The following is a 17,069-nucleotide window of genomic DNA, read 5'->3' as shown; positions in this document are numbered from 1 at the left end:
TCCAGGAAACACTGCCCTGTGTTTGAGACCTGCCCCTTCTTGTAAGCCCCCTTGGCTATGTTTGCATTAGATAAGACACTCACCTGGCCTCAGATGTTTGGACCAAGGGAAGCACTCTGACTGAAACAGGGAAATCACATTACCCCTGGTACAATTTGGATGTAGGGTACCAAGTGCTAGTTGGTCTCTGTGGTCCCTGAATTAGTAAGTGAGGTGAAGCTGCAATGTCCATATTTAATTCAGACATGGTAAATGAACAGGAAAAGCTAGTTTCAGGACAGGGGGGAATAAAGGAGACACCCAAAGATGTAAAGGCTGTGTGGTTTCAGGAAGAATGGCAGATGGAAAGACAAACTTTGGTTTCTGGTGGTTTTTCTCATATAGCCAGGTTGTATCTTCTGTTCTTGGACTTTTTGCTCTTGTATCCTTATAATTGATTCTCCTTTTGCCTGATTTGATTGGATTGGGTTTCTATTTCTTGCAAACACACTACCTCTGAACTTGAGAGCACTTTGGAAAGTCTTCTCCTGGCAGATAAACAGGCTCCATCCACCCCACCCTGCCCGTGGCTTGGCCCTGATCTGATCATTTTTCCCTGAGGCCAACTTGGAGGGGCCCTGTGTGTAGCTGCAGGAAAGGGAAGCCTTCTCTGTTTGTGGTATCTTTGTGGAGTGTTTTGTGAGAGCCCATTAGAGGTCTCAAGAAAGGGACTTCACTCATCCCCCAGGTACTGCTGCTATATCCCCATGGCAGGGTCGACACCGTGGGGACTGCTGGGACTTCATAAGCACACCACTATTCAGAGCTAGAGTTGTACTCTGGAGTGACAGCATCTCTGCATCCAAACCAAGAAATCCCTCCAGCATTTGGGTCCCAGGGTAGGTTTTTGCTTAGCCCTAGGCACGTCAAACATGTCTACGGCATGGTGGGGGACAGAGGAGCAATGGGACCCAGTCTTCTCTGGAGTAGAGTCTCCAAAAGTGGACCCTTTACAATTATTCCCATGGCGACTGTTGAGATCATGATGGAAATATATCAGAGGACACGGGTGAAAGCAAGGATCAGTCTGTTCAATTCATCAGCAGTAAGAACAAGGGGTACTTGGGAAGGAACTGTGGGGAAGTGCCTTCTTTACAAACTCATCCCCCTCCTCTTCCCCCCAGTGACACAGCCCATCTTCCCTGGAGTTATAGACATGCTACATTTCTAGTAAAGGCTGGAGCCACAGAGGCATGTAGCAAGTCTGGCCTTGAGATCCTGCTAATAAATGAGGAAGTCAGGCCAGGCCAGGCCAACAGAGCCCCCACTGTGAGAAAAAGAGGAATATAAAGGCACAGAGAGTGTTGAACAAGGAAAAACTCTTCTGTCTCCCAAAATCTAGCCTGTCCTGGAGTGTGTGAACACCAAGACTGTCTATGTGATTCAGAGAGAGAACCAGCGTAGCCAAAAGGTAACCGGAAGCCATCGCCAGAGGGAAGAACACGAGCTTTAAGGCCACATGCCCAGCTGAGGTCTCAGAATAGCCCAGCCAGAAGGACAGGCAGGAGAAGCATGGGCCAGGCCACCAGGAACCCTGAAATGGAAGAGAGATGCCTGTCAAGTGTTGGCTTTGGAGCTCAACAGCCAAAGCAAGCTTTCCTCTCTATCCTCTGCCTTACAAGGACAAGACAAAGTATATTAATATCTGTTCTAGGTTATAGCCCCTGGAAAATGGCAAAGGGGTCATATGGTAGAGGCAAAGCTATCAAATCATCACTTTTTCATATTCCTTTGGGCACATTGGAAGGCATTTTACTTCCATCCTCCTTTTCAGGAAGGTGGGACCATGTGATTGAATCTGGCCAGTGGAATATAGGTAAAAATCACATATGCTGTTTCTAGGCATGGTCCTTAAAACCTCCTACATGATTTTATATGTTCTCTCATCCACATCCAGGCACCAGAAGCCAAGACTCCAGCAGAGGACTTGCTGGGGATAGTGGAGTTGCCAGAAGTTACCAGAAGGTAAGAGCCTGAGTTCCTAATGATTGCAAAGCACAGAACTGTATCCCCCCAGTGATCTAGTGGGAAATAAACTATTGTGTAAAGGCACAATAAGTTGAGGATTGTCACAGCAGCTAACATTACTTACTCTAATACTAAAGAAGTAGAAAGACAACAGAGGTTACAAAGCCTCTGAGGCCTATTTAGCTTAGAATCCTAGCTCTACAACTAATTGTGCAGGCCCAGTTCCTGAGTCTCTCCATGCTTGAGTTCATCTGTATGCACAACAGAAATATCACTAGCAGCTATTACCTCATGGGATTTTTTAAGGTTAAAGTGAGTAAATTCATATCAAGCATTTAGAACAGTGCCTGATACATGGTAAACGCCGTATAAGTACTGGTTTTGAAAATTAGACCCTAAGATGTGGGAAGGTTGGGGTCATATCTCCTCTGAAAGTTACCATACACTCAGTGTTAATGAAAGACATGGATCCTAGATGATAGTTGCCTTATACTGGGGGGCCTGGGAGGGGCATGTGTACCCCTTCCCACCACAAGATTATAACCTCTCCCCGTCCCACAAATTTCAAAGTAACTTGCTAATGTCCTAGAAGGGAGGGTGGTGAAGAATATCACAATTTTCAGAAATATTAGTGTATGACAACCAGTTTGCAATTATGAAACAGGCTGAAGTTCAATTAATTCTAAAACATCAGAAATGTTTGTGGGAGATAGCAAACAATGAATGCCATAAGTGCCCTCTTGTGGCAGTCTCATTACCACATAAGATTGATCCCTTCCTCTTCCAGAAGGCTCCAGAACCCATTGCCCACCCTAGAAATTAGTCAGTCTGGCAGACTCTACTGGGAAGCCAGGTTGTTCCAGGCACTGTGCTTACCTGAAGTACTGGAAGAAATGAATGAGACTTGAGGTCTGCTCTCAAGCTGCCTTTAGCCTGAGCTCCAACCCCTCTCTCTGATGAGCACTACTTTTCTGAATGTTGTCTGAATATTAGCATTAAGCAAGCTGTCTTGAGCTTATCTGGAAACTTTTAGACTGTTACCTAGCTGGGTAATTAAGGGTAGAAAGAACTTTTTCATGTCTGGGTTCACCAATATAGGTCATTTGTGTGTTGGGGAAGGGCGGGGCAGTAAAATCTTAATAGCATTGCTTTCCCTTTGGCCCAAAATACATTTCTTGGATTGGTCTCCCTGTTGAACTGCAGTTCATCCACAAAAACCCCATTCAGATATTGCCACCTGCTGAAATTCTTGCCTGACCTTATCTAATGCAGTTAATTTACTCTTCTTTGTTCTCCTTCTGCACTACTTGTTTGTGATTTATTTGCTTATTGACTGTCTCATTTTTGCAGTTGTTGTTCATTCTGCCTATAGGGCTGTTCCTTTATTATTTATAAGCCTGGCTTCTTTTTTTATTTGGTTCAAATATCACCTTCTGTGGACATTTTTTTGTCCATTTACCTATTCTGGTATTTATTTTTCCTTCCTGCCTTATTAATAGAACCATTAAACATTGGTTAGGGACACGGCTACCCAGCATGAAGATTACATTTCCCAGCTTCCTTTGCAACCAGGTGTGACTAAGCAGTGGCCAGTGAAATATAAGTGGAAGTATAAGGTGCCAGCTTCCAGGAATGTTCCTTAACACTCAGTGATTTCTTCTATATTCCCTCCATCCTGCTGACTAGATGATGATTGGAGCTCTGGTTGCCATCTTGGACCATGAGGATGAAGAATGTGGAGGGGTGAGCTGAAAAGAACTTGGATTCTTCATGACCTTGTGGTGCCACTCTGCTAGTCCTGGATTGCTTGCATCTAGACTTCATTTACATGTGAGTAAAATAAACAACTATCTTATTTAAGACGCTGTTACCCATGCTGGTAACTTTCTATCACATCACCCTCTTTTCTTAATTATCTCGCTAACTTTTTATTGCCTTTTCCCACACTGTAATATAAGCTCCATGAGGGCAGGCACCTGTCCTGTCCTGTTCATTATTATATCTTCAGCATGTAAAACAACACCTGGCACATGGTAGGCAGGTACCAGGTATTGTGATACATACTTGCTGTTAAACTACTGGCTCCTGTGCTACACTGCGAGCCAGACGTGGGACTGATTCATTTCCATGTCCACAGTTGTCAGCACAGGCTAACTCAATGTGCACCGAATTGAAGAGGGGGGAGAGAGGGTTGGGAGGAAGGGCAGGGAGATAGGAGAAAACGATGTACCTGCAGTGCTGGGGGTTCCATTCGTGACACCAAGAGATGGAGCACCTGGGGACAAGAGCAGAGGTGAAGGTTTCCTCAGTCATGTGCCAGGGACTGTGGCACTGTGGCCGTAGCTGCTCCAAGTTCTTCTGGACCTGGTCACCACAGCCATCGACAGCCCACATTGTTGAGACATGTGTTGTTTAGCAGTTCCCTTTCTAAGCACATTTCATGCATTTGAAACTTAATTCTTCCAGCAGAGGGATTGTATCCCCATTCAACAGATGAGAAGACTGAGGCTCAGTTGCCCAAGGCCAAGTTGACCTTGTTGTAGGTAGCAAAGCTGGGATTTGAACTCTAGTCTATCTGATTCCAAAATGAAAGCTCCTAACCTTCCAACTACGCTGTGGTACCACATGAAGCTTTTCAAGTTGAGGCCTCAGTAAAGAGGCAGGACAGTTCAAGGCAGAGCCTTCTTTACAAGATAGCCTCAGTTTATTCACCTGGAGAATGGAAGCGGTAATAGTGGTTACCTCCTTAAGTTGCTGTGAGCATTCCATGTGACAGTGCATATAAATGTTTTGCCTGGTGCCTGCCACGTGTGTTATTATTATTACTGTTGTTGTTGTTATTAACATTACTGTGTCCTAATTTTTTTAGGACAAAAAAAAAATTGCTTTCAGTCTTCTAGGTTTTTTGACTCCTCCTTTCCAGGGGTAATAAAAACCATAACAGTATTGCTAACCCATGGGTAGGATGGGTGAAAATTTGTGGAACATTTGAAAAGCTTCCCCTACATCATGCCCCAGAATATTATAACTAGAATTTTAAAAACATAGTCATTCACCAGAAAACAAAGTTGGGTTAGGACTTAGACTTCACCCAAAAGGGGCTGAGGTAAGAGGACCTGGCAGGAGGAAAAAGGGAAAGGACACAGCCTTGGAATCAGTCTGAGCTGGGTACAGTTCTAACTCCCGCTGCTCATGAGCTGAATGATTTGGGGTGAGCCACTTAATCTCTCTGAGCTCTGATTTCTCGCCTATAAAATGGATGCAGTCAGGAGGATGAAGTTAGAATATGGATACTGAGAGCTTAGCCTGGTCTCTAGCACACAGGAGGCCCAGCACAAGTGGCAAGTGCTATTATTATTACCAATGACCTTATGTAAAGATAGATTCACTGGTGGTGGGGGGGGGCACAGTGAAGAGGCTAAAAAGGCTCTAGGTTGTTATGATGGTGACGCCAGTTATCTGTGGTTAACTGTCAGCACTTGACCAGCTGGCCTTCCCGCCAGAAGTTGGCCACTTACCTTTCCGAGTGATGGGTCCCAAATCTAGAACCTGGGCTGGGTTAATAGCCACTACTTTGCTACGGAGGTGACTTCTTGAGCAAGACTGTGGGATGGAGAAATCTCATTATACCAACATTTAAAGGCACAGTTGCTATCCAGGCTGCCCCTGCAATGGGCATATCTGGCCCAAGGATGGGACCCCACCCACCCTATGGCCCTAACTCTGAGGCTGTGTTTTTCTTAGTCTAGAGAATCCTCACTGTGATGTCACACAAACCCAAGTTTGAATCTCATCTCCACTCCCTTTAGTTTTCTAATTTGAGACTAATGACTTCACCTCCCTACTACTATTAAATATACCTTCCTGGTTGTGAAGATTAAGATGAGTGTGTCTACAACACAGAGACACATAGAAAGCACCCACCAAATGCCAACTACTAGCAGGCACTGCCAAATCGGGGTTAAAAGCATGGACGATGGAGGTACGTCCCAGCTCTGATGCTTTCTAGCTGTGTTGCCCTTGGGCAAAAGACCTGAAGCTCAGGTTCCTCACTGTACAATGAGGTCAATAAAGAATCTATGTGAAGGGCTGTTATGAGAATTAAATTAGACAAGGCATATGAAAGTTTTAGTGTAATTCCTGACAAGGAGAAAGCACTAAAAAAGTCAATTATGAAATCATTCAAAATATGTCTTGTGCCAAGGAAACCTCATCAACAGTCTCCTTCATCTGTTCTGCTTTCTAGGGACACAATAATTGTCTACACATGGGCTTTTTGGAGGCTGAATGTCCATCCATTCATCCTTCTTTCTTTCTTCTCTTCCTTCTCTCTTCCCCTCCCTCCCTTCCTTCTTTCCATCCATTCATAAATCCAATAAATCCATACGGAGAGCCTACTAGGTATTAGGCCCCCTGTCAAGCTCTGAATAGTTCACTCTAAAGTGATACTCACCGGCTGGCACTGTTCATTAAGGGAATCGCAGAGATGAATCTCACAATGCAGAAAAACTAGGTCATAATTTCCAGCAAACATGAACATCTGAACTGAGAACCGACTTTCTGAGGACACCCCATTCTCCTCCACATGGATGGTGGAATCACGTTGATTTGGACAGCTGGAGGGTGACAGGGTAAGGGTCTACATTCTAGAGCAATTCAGGGGACCTGAGGCCCTTGGCTGTATCTGTAATCTGTATCCAGTATAAAAACATCATCAAAGAGAATTAAAGAGTTCCCTGTTTCCCCCCGTCAATCCTGACATAGACTTTTATTCCTCTGGGTTTCCTCCAAGATGTTTATCCATCAGCGCGTGTGGTTTCATTTCTGCAGGGTACAGTCTCTGAAGTGAGATAGACTGCTTTCAATTCCAGCTAGACCCACTTTCTAACTAAGTGATCATGAGCAAATGACTTAACCTGTCTGGGCCTCACTTTTCCTATCTGTAGAGCAGAGACAATAATCCATACCCCCTGGGGTTGATGTGAGCATTTAGTGACACAGTCCATGTACACTGCTTAGCACATAGCTAAACTCAATAAGTATTAGCTAGTATGGTTTGAATCATGATATAGGGTATGCATTTTCCCTTTGCTTTTTCCAGGTAACAATTTCTATGATACTTTGTCCCATAACACTTGTCATTGGTGTTTTCATGTTGATTAGTCAGTGTTAATACCTATATAATAGTCCATCATTACTTAATAAGTCCCTATTTTTGAATTATGAACCTATATCCAAAGTTATAAAGGATACTGAACTGAAAAATAATTGGCATTTCTTAACCTTGTCCTATTTTGTATTAATGCTTTAGGCTAAAATTTCAGGAGTGATATTGATATTCCTGGGTCAAAGGGGATGGTCATGATCTGTAACACCCAATTATCTTCCAAAAGACGTAAGCCAATTAACACAACTGTCAGGTAGGGTCAAAGTGATCACTTTCCCCCCAAATCTTATTCAGGCCAAAAGATAACCCAGAGTTGCTCATCACCTGTTTCTGATAATGAAATATTTTACAGGGTCATTCTTGTCTTTGGTGGGTGTGGCATAGCAGTTCCTCAACAACAGGTTAAACCGGGAGGTGTCCCCTCTCTCCAAGATGGCACCCACATAGAGCATAGATTCAACAGCCAGCACAGCTGCAGCCCCTTCGTAAGGAGATGTGTAGTTCGGGTCTTGGAACAGGGCCATCCTGACAGTGAACTCTCCTGCCCCGTCCACACTGACGTTCAGAGAACTGAGAAAAGGAAAGCCAGGAGAGTTTCCGTCAGTGAGAACAAGATAAATCTAGCCCTACACTTGCTTGAGGCTACGAAGGCAAAGGCACATCTCTGATCCCTAAAGGAACGATTCAATCACCCACTTAAGTTGAGCATTGAGTATCCCCTAGGCACTAAACTTGGCAAGTACATGAGTGTGTCTCCAGGATCTCCACCATTTCTCCCCACCTCACAGATCATTCATATTTCCTTCACTCAGAAAGTAACTGCAAGTTTACACCTCTGTCTTCCCCACTGTACAATGGGACAAGACCTGTGGATTCACCATTTTTAGCAGCAGATTTCCTGTCTCCACCCCACAGTCACCAGTGAAACATCCATTTTAAAATAGAAACGACTTTAATTTTAATTTCTTACGAAACTTGGGGCCCCAACACAATACAGTCTGAAAACCATTGAACTAAAAAATCTCTAGTCCTAATCCTGCTCCTCTGTGAGCCCAGGAGGCAATTAGGGGATAGGAAGGGCACCCTGGAGTTCTGACACCCTCAGAAAGTCCCCCATCGAGTCTAGAAATGCTGAGGAATCCATTCTGCAGGGCACCATTCCGGGCATAGTGAGACAGCAGTGACACAACAGATGAAAGCCTCTTCCCAAATGGACCCCCACCCAAATTGCTATTTGGTTCTCTTTCTAGTGAATTTGATGTGCTTATCCAATCAAAGCTGATCCTGGCTTAGATCCCACATCTGCAGGGAAGCCTTCCTGCTCCCACCATCCCCAACCCACCAAAGCTAGGTCAGGGGCCCTTGCTCCCTGAGCCCTCAGTGCCCTTTGCTTCTCCCACATTGCATTCATGTCACTTGTGAGTAATGATTGATATAATTAGTTGCTTAATTCCTTTCTTCCCCAAGATTAATGAAACCATGGTGTTCTTTTTGTTCCTTAGCATATTTAATTAACATTATTTCATGTTGCTACATTATTTAATGATAATAATCTTTAACAGGCACAAAATATTCTACTTCTGCCTTGTGCGTGCTGAACATTAATCTATGATCAGCAAATATCTGCAGAATGAATGATGGTAAGAGTGAGAGCTCCTGAAGGAGGTAGGCGGCATCCTAAGGACATCATAAACTGTGCTTGAAGTGAATATGATCAATGTCAGGGTTATGGGTCAAAGAGTGAGGGTCAGTGCCTTACCTTACAATGGGATGCAGGGCAGTTTGGAGGCTGACTTTCATGTCCAGTGGGTAGGCACACTGGAAATTGATGTTGAGGATGGTGTCTCTGATGATGAAAGCATTGACCAAGGAGAAGGTGTTTTTGTAGATGGCATGGGTTCCATTTCTCTTTGACATAAAAACAAGACCACATATATGGTTATGTGTATGTAAATGTATCTGGAACTCACGCCTGCCTGACTGCAAGGTTGATGCTCTCAATCACACTGCCACCCTACCTTCTGATTGCAAGGAAGCACAGGGGCCTCTTGCCCCAGTGGCTATGACACTTTATGGGAAAGGGTGTGAGGATCCCAGATCAAGAACTGGAATAGTAGTTTTTGGCCCATGGGGAGAATCAGCAACCACCATGCTTGCTCCCATGTTGACCCCTCCCACATCACCCCTGATTAGAGTAATCATAATTGTAGCTTACATTTATTGAGCTCAATCAGCAAACATGTTCTAAACTATTCATGTGAACGAACACGTTCACGAATGTGTAATCTTGCCTTCGACCAGAGGCCCAGAGAGGCTAAGTGACTTGACCAAGGTCTTACAACTACTGAACTGGGCTTCACAGCCCAGCTCCCACCCTCTGGCAGCCGTGGTATAAACACCACTCACCTCCAGGATGTTTCCGCAGGCCCTAGCCTGGGTAGGGCTGGTCACAGACATCCAGTTTCTGTCCTGTCTTTGCATGGTACTGCTGCAGTTCCCGTCACGCAGGTAGGCAATGACCTTGTCCCCAAAACCTAGGCCTCCCAGCAGACACTTGTCCAGTGACACCTTGATCTCCTTGGCCCCACAGTCCAGCTTAGGCTGCAAACCGTGAACATCTGGAAAGTTGAGAAGAGGATTGGTGGAGTGGACAGGGCTCTGGAAGCAATGGGCAGAGCCCACATTCTCTGCCCTTTGGAAAAGCCCCCATATCCACCAGGGAGTAGAGGGTAGACTAGTAGGTACTTGGGACCAAGGTGGGATTCACACCCAGGCTTGTGGCAGATGAGGTTGGCAAGGCCCCTGGCCCAAGATTTCTAAGCATCCTATGTGCAGGTGTGGGGAGAGCTTTCATATCTCAGGGATCAGGAATCGGGGTTTCTGGGGATTGGGGTCTTTGGGGAAGCAGGACTATCCTGCCTTTCAGACTAGAATCAAAACTAGACACACACTACTCTGATTGCCTGGCTTTGTGAAGCCAGTACATCTGACAGGTTCACAGCCACTGTATTTTGTTCATTTGTTCATTCACTCATTCATTCCATTCATTCATTCATTCATGCATTCAACATTTATTCAAGAAATACTGCTTGAGCATTTACTGTCTGCACCGTTATAGGTACTGGGGACACAGTGTTTGTCAAAACTGACAAAAATCCCCACGCTTATATAGAGAGCTAACATTCTCATAGGGGAGATGGATAGTAAATTAAGAGAAATACCATTTCTATTATATTCATGAATGCATTGATTCAAATACATTTACTAACCACTTTCTCCATGTGGGTGGCACATTCAACACAAAAATAAACATGGACACAGCTCGAGAGGATTCCTTGGTCTTACCTAAGAACCAACATGTCAGTAGCTTATTATAATGCAATATGGGGAAAGTACTAACTGAAGTGTGTGCTAGGTGCAGAGGGAGCACACAAGAAGGTATATCTGAGTCTTTCCGTTAAGTCAGGGACAGATTCACAGAGGGCTGAAACTTAGTAGAGAGTAGGAGCTTTGCAGGTGTATAAGGCAAGTGAGGGCACCACAGCAGAGGTGATGGGAGAGGATGGTGTGTTTACAGACATGCGGAGCTCAGAGGTACAGGAACTTAGAATGGTTGGGGGTGGAGTGCAAGAGATGGAGAAGTCAGCAAAAAAGCCAGATCACAAAGGGGTTATTCCTGGAAGCAAAGGGACTTGCTAAGTAGCCACCATTGAAGACTCGAGGGCAGGCCACCTGCTCACCCAGTCACCTGACAGGACCTGCCAAGGATGCGCTAGGAGTCTCCAGGTACAGGGAGGGCATCCTTGAAGCCCAACATCTGATTCTGATTCTGTGATGGCCCACATCCCAGGAAACAGCTCTGACCCTCTGGGGGCTCGTCTACCCAATGAGCAGAGAGAGACTTCATGGAGAGCAGGGTTGTTTCCTTCCAGTTTCCTGCCCCTCATCCCTACCCCACTCCTGCCAGGCACACTCACGCACCACATGATCCACACTCCAGCCCAGTTTTCCAAACATATGCTTGTGCTTTCCCCTCTGTCTATAACACTTTCTCTTCCACAGAGAAATTGGAAGTGTGCTGGGAGTGTGCTCAGAGGAAGGCATGCTTGTGGCAAGGGCAAGAGTCTAAGGCCCTCATTAGAATCCTAGGAGGGAAGGAAATAATGGGAAGCTCATCCACCCCCCATCCAGGGTTTAGGGCTTGTTTATGGCATTTTTTCTCATGGGTCATCTGCCTCTGCTTGCTTACCTCCTGGGACAAGAACCTCATCACCTGACAAGCCTGCCCATTTGGACTGCTCTGATTTAATGTTCACAATTGCCCTGTATGGTGGCTATTTTTACTATTCTCTTATTCCTCTTTTACAGATGATGACATTAAGGCTCAGAAAGTATAGATGCCTTGTCCCAGGCCCCAGAGAGCTACTAAGTCACAAATCCAGGACTAGCAAAAGAGTCTGCCCTTGTTTCTCACATGCAGATATTTGAATACAGGTTCCACACTAGCAGGGTGCTTGTCCGTAGTACCTTTCACCCTTGTGGGTCAAGCTGGCCCATGCCAGAGCTGCTTTCTGAGACCATGGTCCGAAGACTGACCTGGCAATTTGTTGCGTCCCTGCTCTCCCATCCTTGCAAATGGCTTTGAGAACTTTCATTCCCTGATCTCAGTTCCATCCCCACTGACTCTGGTCTATACCTTGTCCTGACCCTCTGAGGCTCCCTCCCTGCTGCCTCACTCAGCCTCCCTCGGTGGCACTGTTCCCACATCCCAGCCCCACCAAGCCACTTACCAGAGCTGTTGAGGTCCTGTCTGCACAAACAGTCCCATGTGCCGTTGAGAAAGCGGCACTCCTCCTCCGGGCGGCAGGCCTTCTCACACTTGGCCTTTGCAGTGGAGGGGTCTAGGGGGTGAGGCACAGAGGAAGAGGATCAGAATGCAGAGCAGGGCCATCTGAGGCTATCAAGGCCAACTTTGTCATTCTACCAGGGCACAGAAGTCACACCCAAGGATGTGCAATATATAGTGGAAGGGTCAAGCCTCAAACTTGGATTTTCTGACCCCCAATCCAGTGAAATGAGAACCCAGAGGCTGCCATCCTAATGCTTACTGCGTGGCAGACACTGTTCAAGTATTTTCCACACATGAGCTCATTCAATTCTCATGGTAACTGTTTGACTAAGTAGCATAGTGGTTAGGCATATAGATTGCAGAACGAGTGTTTGGATTCAAATTTCAGCTCTATCATGTTTCTGCTCTGTGACATTGGGAAAGCTGCTTAACGCCCCAGACCTCTCATCAGGTATAGTTATACAGTATCTCTATCTCGTGAGACTGGTGTGAGGATTAAATGAGTTAGTAGTCTAAAGGGCTTTGGATAGGAGCAGAAACACTATGCACTGGCTGTTACTTTTGCCATTATCCATTTTTTCAGATCAGAAAACCCAAGTTCAGAAAGATAAATTGAACTGCCCAAATGGAATCTAAATCTGAGTGAGCCTGAGTTCTTCATATTATGCTACACATATGGTATATCAGGGGTATTTCACCCTCCAATCTGAATTTCTGGCCGTACTTGAAATGTTGGAAGGCTGGCAACCTTGGGTGACATCCCCACTGGGCGGTAACTGGCAGGAGTTGAATCCAGGCTGCTCTGCTTAGTCTCCTGGCCTGCTCCACTCACTCTGCTGAGGCCTGGCAAGTCACCCGGTAGCTGGTGGCCCCGCCCCACAGCTGCCCCCATCTCTCTGCGGCTCACCTGTGCAGTATCTCACATTACACTTGGGGGTGCCCTCCAGCTGGTATACATAGAACTCGCCCGGGCAGGCCTTCACCAGCACCTGGGTCTTCCAGAGACAGCAGTTGCCGCTCCAGTGGGCACAAGCGGTGCGGGTGACAATGCCCTCCCCAAGCGTGGGGTGGGTCCCATTCAGCCACATAGGAGCATCTGTCTGGCAGCGGTACATTGGGACACAGGTCTCTGGCATCCTTACTCCTCCATCTCCCACAAAGCGGTACCAGCCATGCTTGTCCCTGTCACACACCCGGCCTTCTCTCGTGTTCTCTGTGCTTCGGGAGGGTTCGTCCAGGCGGGTGTAATTCTGGCAGGGGTCATAGGAACTACTGTTGGTGAAGTATCTGTCACCTGGAAAGCAACAGTGTGCTTGGGTTTACTGAGCATCTTCAGAGCCCACAGGGTTTTTATCCCCCTCACCTCCCCCCAACACACTCTGTTTTCAATATGCTTAAGGACCCTAATGAGGACATGAGGCACACAACCCATTCATTAAACATTAGCCTTCATCACCTTGGAGTCAGAATAATAATGAGGACTTTGTGTGGTATTTTATAGGCATTAAGAACACTAAGGTCTCCACCCTGCACAGTTCCAAGGGGCATCCTTCACATTGAGCGTGGTGCCCTCCCCCAGGCTCTAGAGTTGTGCAGTGCTCCCCTGTGCAACCATATACTATGGTCCTGTCTACGTGTTATAAATGCAATACAGGCTGATTGGAAAAAACTTCAAATGTCACTGAATAAAGTAGTAATGAAAGTTGTCACAAGTCCATTCCATCCCCAGAAATATCCATAAATTTATTGTATAGTCTTCAGACTCTTTCTATGCATATGTTTAAACTATAGGGTTTTTTTTAATGGGTTTAATGCTGTACAGCTTTAAAAAAAATTTTTTAATGTTTATTTATTTTTGAGAGAGAGAGAGACAGAGTGTGAGCAGGGGAGGGGCACAGAGAGAGGGAGACACAGAATCTGAAGCAGGCTCCAGGCTCTGAGCCGTCAGCACCCAGCCCAATGCGAGGCTCGAACCCACAAACTGAGATCATGACCTGAGCTGAAGTTGGATACCTAACCGACTGAGCCACGCAGGCACCCTTTTTTGTACACTTACATTTTTATTTAATATATCATAGACATTTTCCCATTATCAGTAGATACAGATCTAACACAAGGTTTTTCAACCTTGGCACTACTGATATTTGAGGATGGATAATTCTGTGTTGGGGCAGGCGGGGGTGGGGGCATCCTGTGCATTATAGGATGTTCAGCAGCTTCCCTGGGCTCTTCTCACTAGCTTTCAGTAGCTCCTTCCTCCTGGAAGTTGTCTCTAGATATTGCTTAAATCACCCCCAATGGAGAACCACTGCTCTAACATGACCCTTTCTGATTTTGCTGATCTGTTTTTAGCAGATTCAGGAACTATGATGTGTGAAGAGGCTGAGAAGTGAAGGGGTGGGCTGGTCATTCTGAGTTTAAATAAGCTCCACACCTGCTGGCTGGATGACCTTGACAGGTGGTTCAACTCCCCAGAGACGAATCTGCAAAACAACAGCTGTTGCTAGTGGTTCCCAAACTCCCTCCATTCTCATGCCTTGAGTCATGGTGTTTGCCACATCTGTGTCCCCCTATCCAATTATCTACTTAATATGTTTCTTTCAATGCTTCTCTTTATAAAGTTGTTTCATCCTAAGGAATAATCTGTGATACCATAGGTATGTTGTACTAGTTACAGATTTTTAATACACATGAAAAAATATACATAGCCATCAAAAGAATTTTTAAGAGTTTGCCATGCACTGCTGTAGTCTTCCTGGAATGTGTCCCCTGTTTTGAGGAAATAAAACCCTAAAGCATTGCTAGAGGATTAAATGAGGTAATAAGTGTAAAATGCCAAACACAGCACCTGAGTCCTAAGAGGAGTTGAGGCTGGTGCTCTCCTCCAGTTCTGATTTACTGAACGGTGTGAGAGCCTGAATTATGGACTAAGAACACACGCAGGATTGCATTCTTGTAATACACGGTAGAGGGAGTTTTTAGAAAAAAAGATTTTCAAGCCTTGCTTATGTATGTGCTTGTTTTAAGGAAATAAGTCGCTGCACTAGCTGTTCTTGGATTATTTCCCTCCCACACGATGTGTTTTCCCAAGGGACACCATGAGCTGAGTCCCTCCTCTCCCCTCCCCACAGCCCCCTCCACAGTTGATACAGGCAGAGATTTCACCCTGGTGTTGAGCCTGAGGACATTTCCTACAACCATCTAAGGTGCCCAATCCACAGATCTTTGAGTGGACCCCAAGAAATCACTACCTGCAATCCTTTCTTTCTACAGATGAGCAAACATACAGAGGAAGGAGAAGGTACTTGCCAAAGCAAGGGCACAGAGTGACTGGGCGATTCATGTCCCCATGAATCTGCTATCTGAGCTCCACATATCTGGGCATAGGAAGTTATATTAACTGGCTCCATGGTCCTCACGGTGGGGATTTCTGATTTGAGTCTTTGAGAGATTATGGCTGCATTCTGGTTTCTCTCATCTTGTTCCCCTTGACTTCTAGCTGCTGAGTCTTTGCTTTAGACATGTCCCTCTTCTCCTCACTGGCCCTGAACTGCCTTCTCTACACTCCCCCTCTCCCCAGGTTTGGTGGGCCATCTGAGATGCCAGATGAACAGAGCACATACCTTGCTGTTCTGTAGATGCCAGAGTCAGAATGCAGGAGGCCAAGGCCAGCCACAAGACATAAGAGCCCACCATCATTTCCATAAGCTGAGATGTGTAGGTTACTCAGCAGCATGCAGACTCTCCATGCAGCTAGGGGGAGGGAAAGACCCAGATACAATCAGGGTGACAGAAGTCATTCCTCTGGGTATAAGGGTTAGAAAGAAATTCACATCAGTTCAGCACCATGGCTTGTACTCAGCCCCTTGCATACCTTAGCTCATTTAAGGCTCTGAACCACCATCCAGGGAAGGTACTATTATTGTTCCCTTTTATGGATGAAGAGGGAGATGGGACTCAGAACATATTTATCACAGAAATATTTACTGAGCTCCTCCTGCATGCAGGCACTGTGCTGGAAATTAAATAGCTTGTTTAAGACCACAGGCCCACGTTCTCAGAAACGGACCTATGACTTCCTTCGTGAAGGACTGTGTTGTTTTAAAGCAGGCGTGACTTGCAGAAAGGAGGTGGGGGTAATGAGAGTAGGTGGCTTGCCAAAGGGATGAGGTTGGCATCAAGAGAACCAAAGGCAAGCTTAGAGGTGGCCGGTGCTGTAGGACGTCCTAGAATGCCCCAGGTTGGTTCTTGCTCAGGTACAGATAGAGACTCTGGAAGACTGGATGGAGGAGAAAGTTACAGTGCTGTGAGTATCTACAGACAAAAGTAGCAGCTGCTTTCTTAGTTCTGTGTATCACGTGCCGTGCTAAGAGACTCCTGAAGCACCCTATATACGTGTAGGTTTCTGTGAGTGTGGGACCATGTCAGACTGAGCCCCACATAGCTTGCTCCTAGCACAGTGTCTGACACACAAGGGGGCTCACTAAAGGTCTGAGCAGTGAATGAAAAAGTAAATGGGGGGTAGGGAGGGCAGAAACAAAGAGCTATGAAGAGCCTGCCAACATTCAAATTAGCAACATTCCCTTTTCTGGAAAACTTTGCTCGGATGGACAAATTTCTGATGACTTCTTAAAGCCTCTGGAAGACTCAGGTTGAAGCTAGAGATCTGTTTCTGGAAGGGATATCATGAATATGTTAGAGAGCACGCAGATCTGGCAGTTCTTAGGGATGAGATCCCAAGTAGGGGCCTACGTTCCTGGGGGACGGGCAGGGTGAGGAGGCAGGAGGCATCTGTAGACCTGGAGTAGCCAGCAGGTAGCTGGAATTGTGGTTGAGTTGGACACAGAGTGATATCTGGAATATTTGATAGGGCCAGGATCCAAAGTCCTTGCTGTTTCTGAAAGTTGCTAGAAATAAACAACCCTAGCACATCCAGTGGGTCAGAGATGATAGGGGAGCGCCTACCAAATCAGGAGAAAGCCTGCTGGGTCTTGAAGTAGGACTTACCTTGGGGTAAGAACACAGGGTGGCCCTCGTCTGTCCAGC

The 17,069-nt window shown here is 45.9% G+C and overlaps 2 protein-coding genes across 2 annotated transcripts in view; one reads left to right on the top strand and one right to left on the bottom strand.

Annotated features, from left to right (window-relative positions):
* Positions 1-1,514: 1,514 nt before the first annotated feature.
* Positions 1,515-15,743, bottom strand: GP2 (glycoprotein 2). The gene is made up of 10 exons (XM_047087475.1): positions 15,647-15,743; positions 12,931-13,317; positions 11,965-12,075; positions 9,581-9,792; positions 8,934-9,082; positions 7,499-7,744; positions 6,461-6,623; positions 5,526-5,610; positions 4,238-4,282; positions 1,515-1,573 (listed from the first exon to the last, which is right to left on the bottom strand). Exons 1-10 carry the CDS (start codon positions 15,726-15,728, stop codon positions 1,515-1,517), a joined length of 1,539 nt encoding a protein of 512 aa, XP_046943431.1. The 5' UTR covers positions 15,729-15,743.
* The window catches only part of ACSM5 (acyl-CoA synthetase medium chain family member 5), a 108,085-nt gene continuing 94,793 nt past the window's right edge, over positions 3,778-17,069 (top strand). Inside the window, exon 1 of the mRNA XM_047087472.1 lies at positions 3,778-3,837. Within this exon, the coding sequence (XP_046943428.1) occupies positions 3,778-3,837 (60 nt within the window). The remainder of the gene's footprint in view (positions 3,838-17,069) is intronic.

Source organism: Lynx rufus, unplaced genomic scaffold (genome assembly GCF_022079265.1).
Source record: "Lynx rufus isolate CCGP_SWC_20201006 ecotype Redwood Valley unplaced genomic scaffold, mLynRuf1.p SCAF_23, whole genome shotgun sequence".
In the NCBI taxonomy this organism is placed as follows: Eukaryota; Metazoa; Chordata; class Mammalia; order Carnivora; family Felidae; genus Lynx; species Lynx rufus.
Note: the sequence above shows the minus strand (reverse complement) of the source record. Positions and strands in the feature narration are given on the sequence as shown.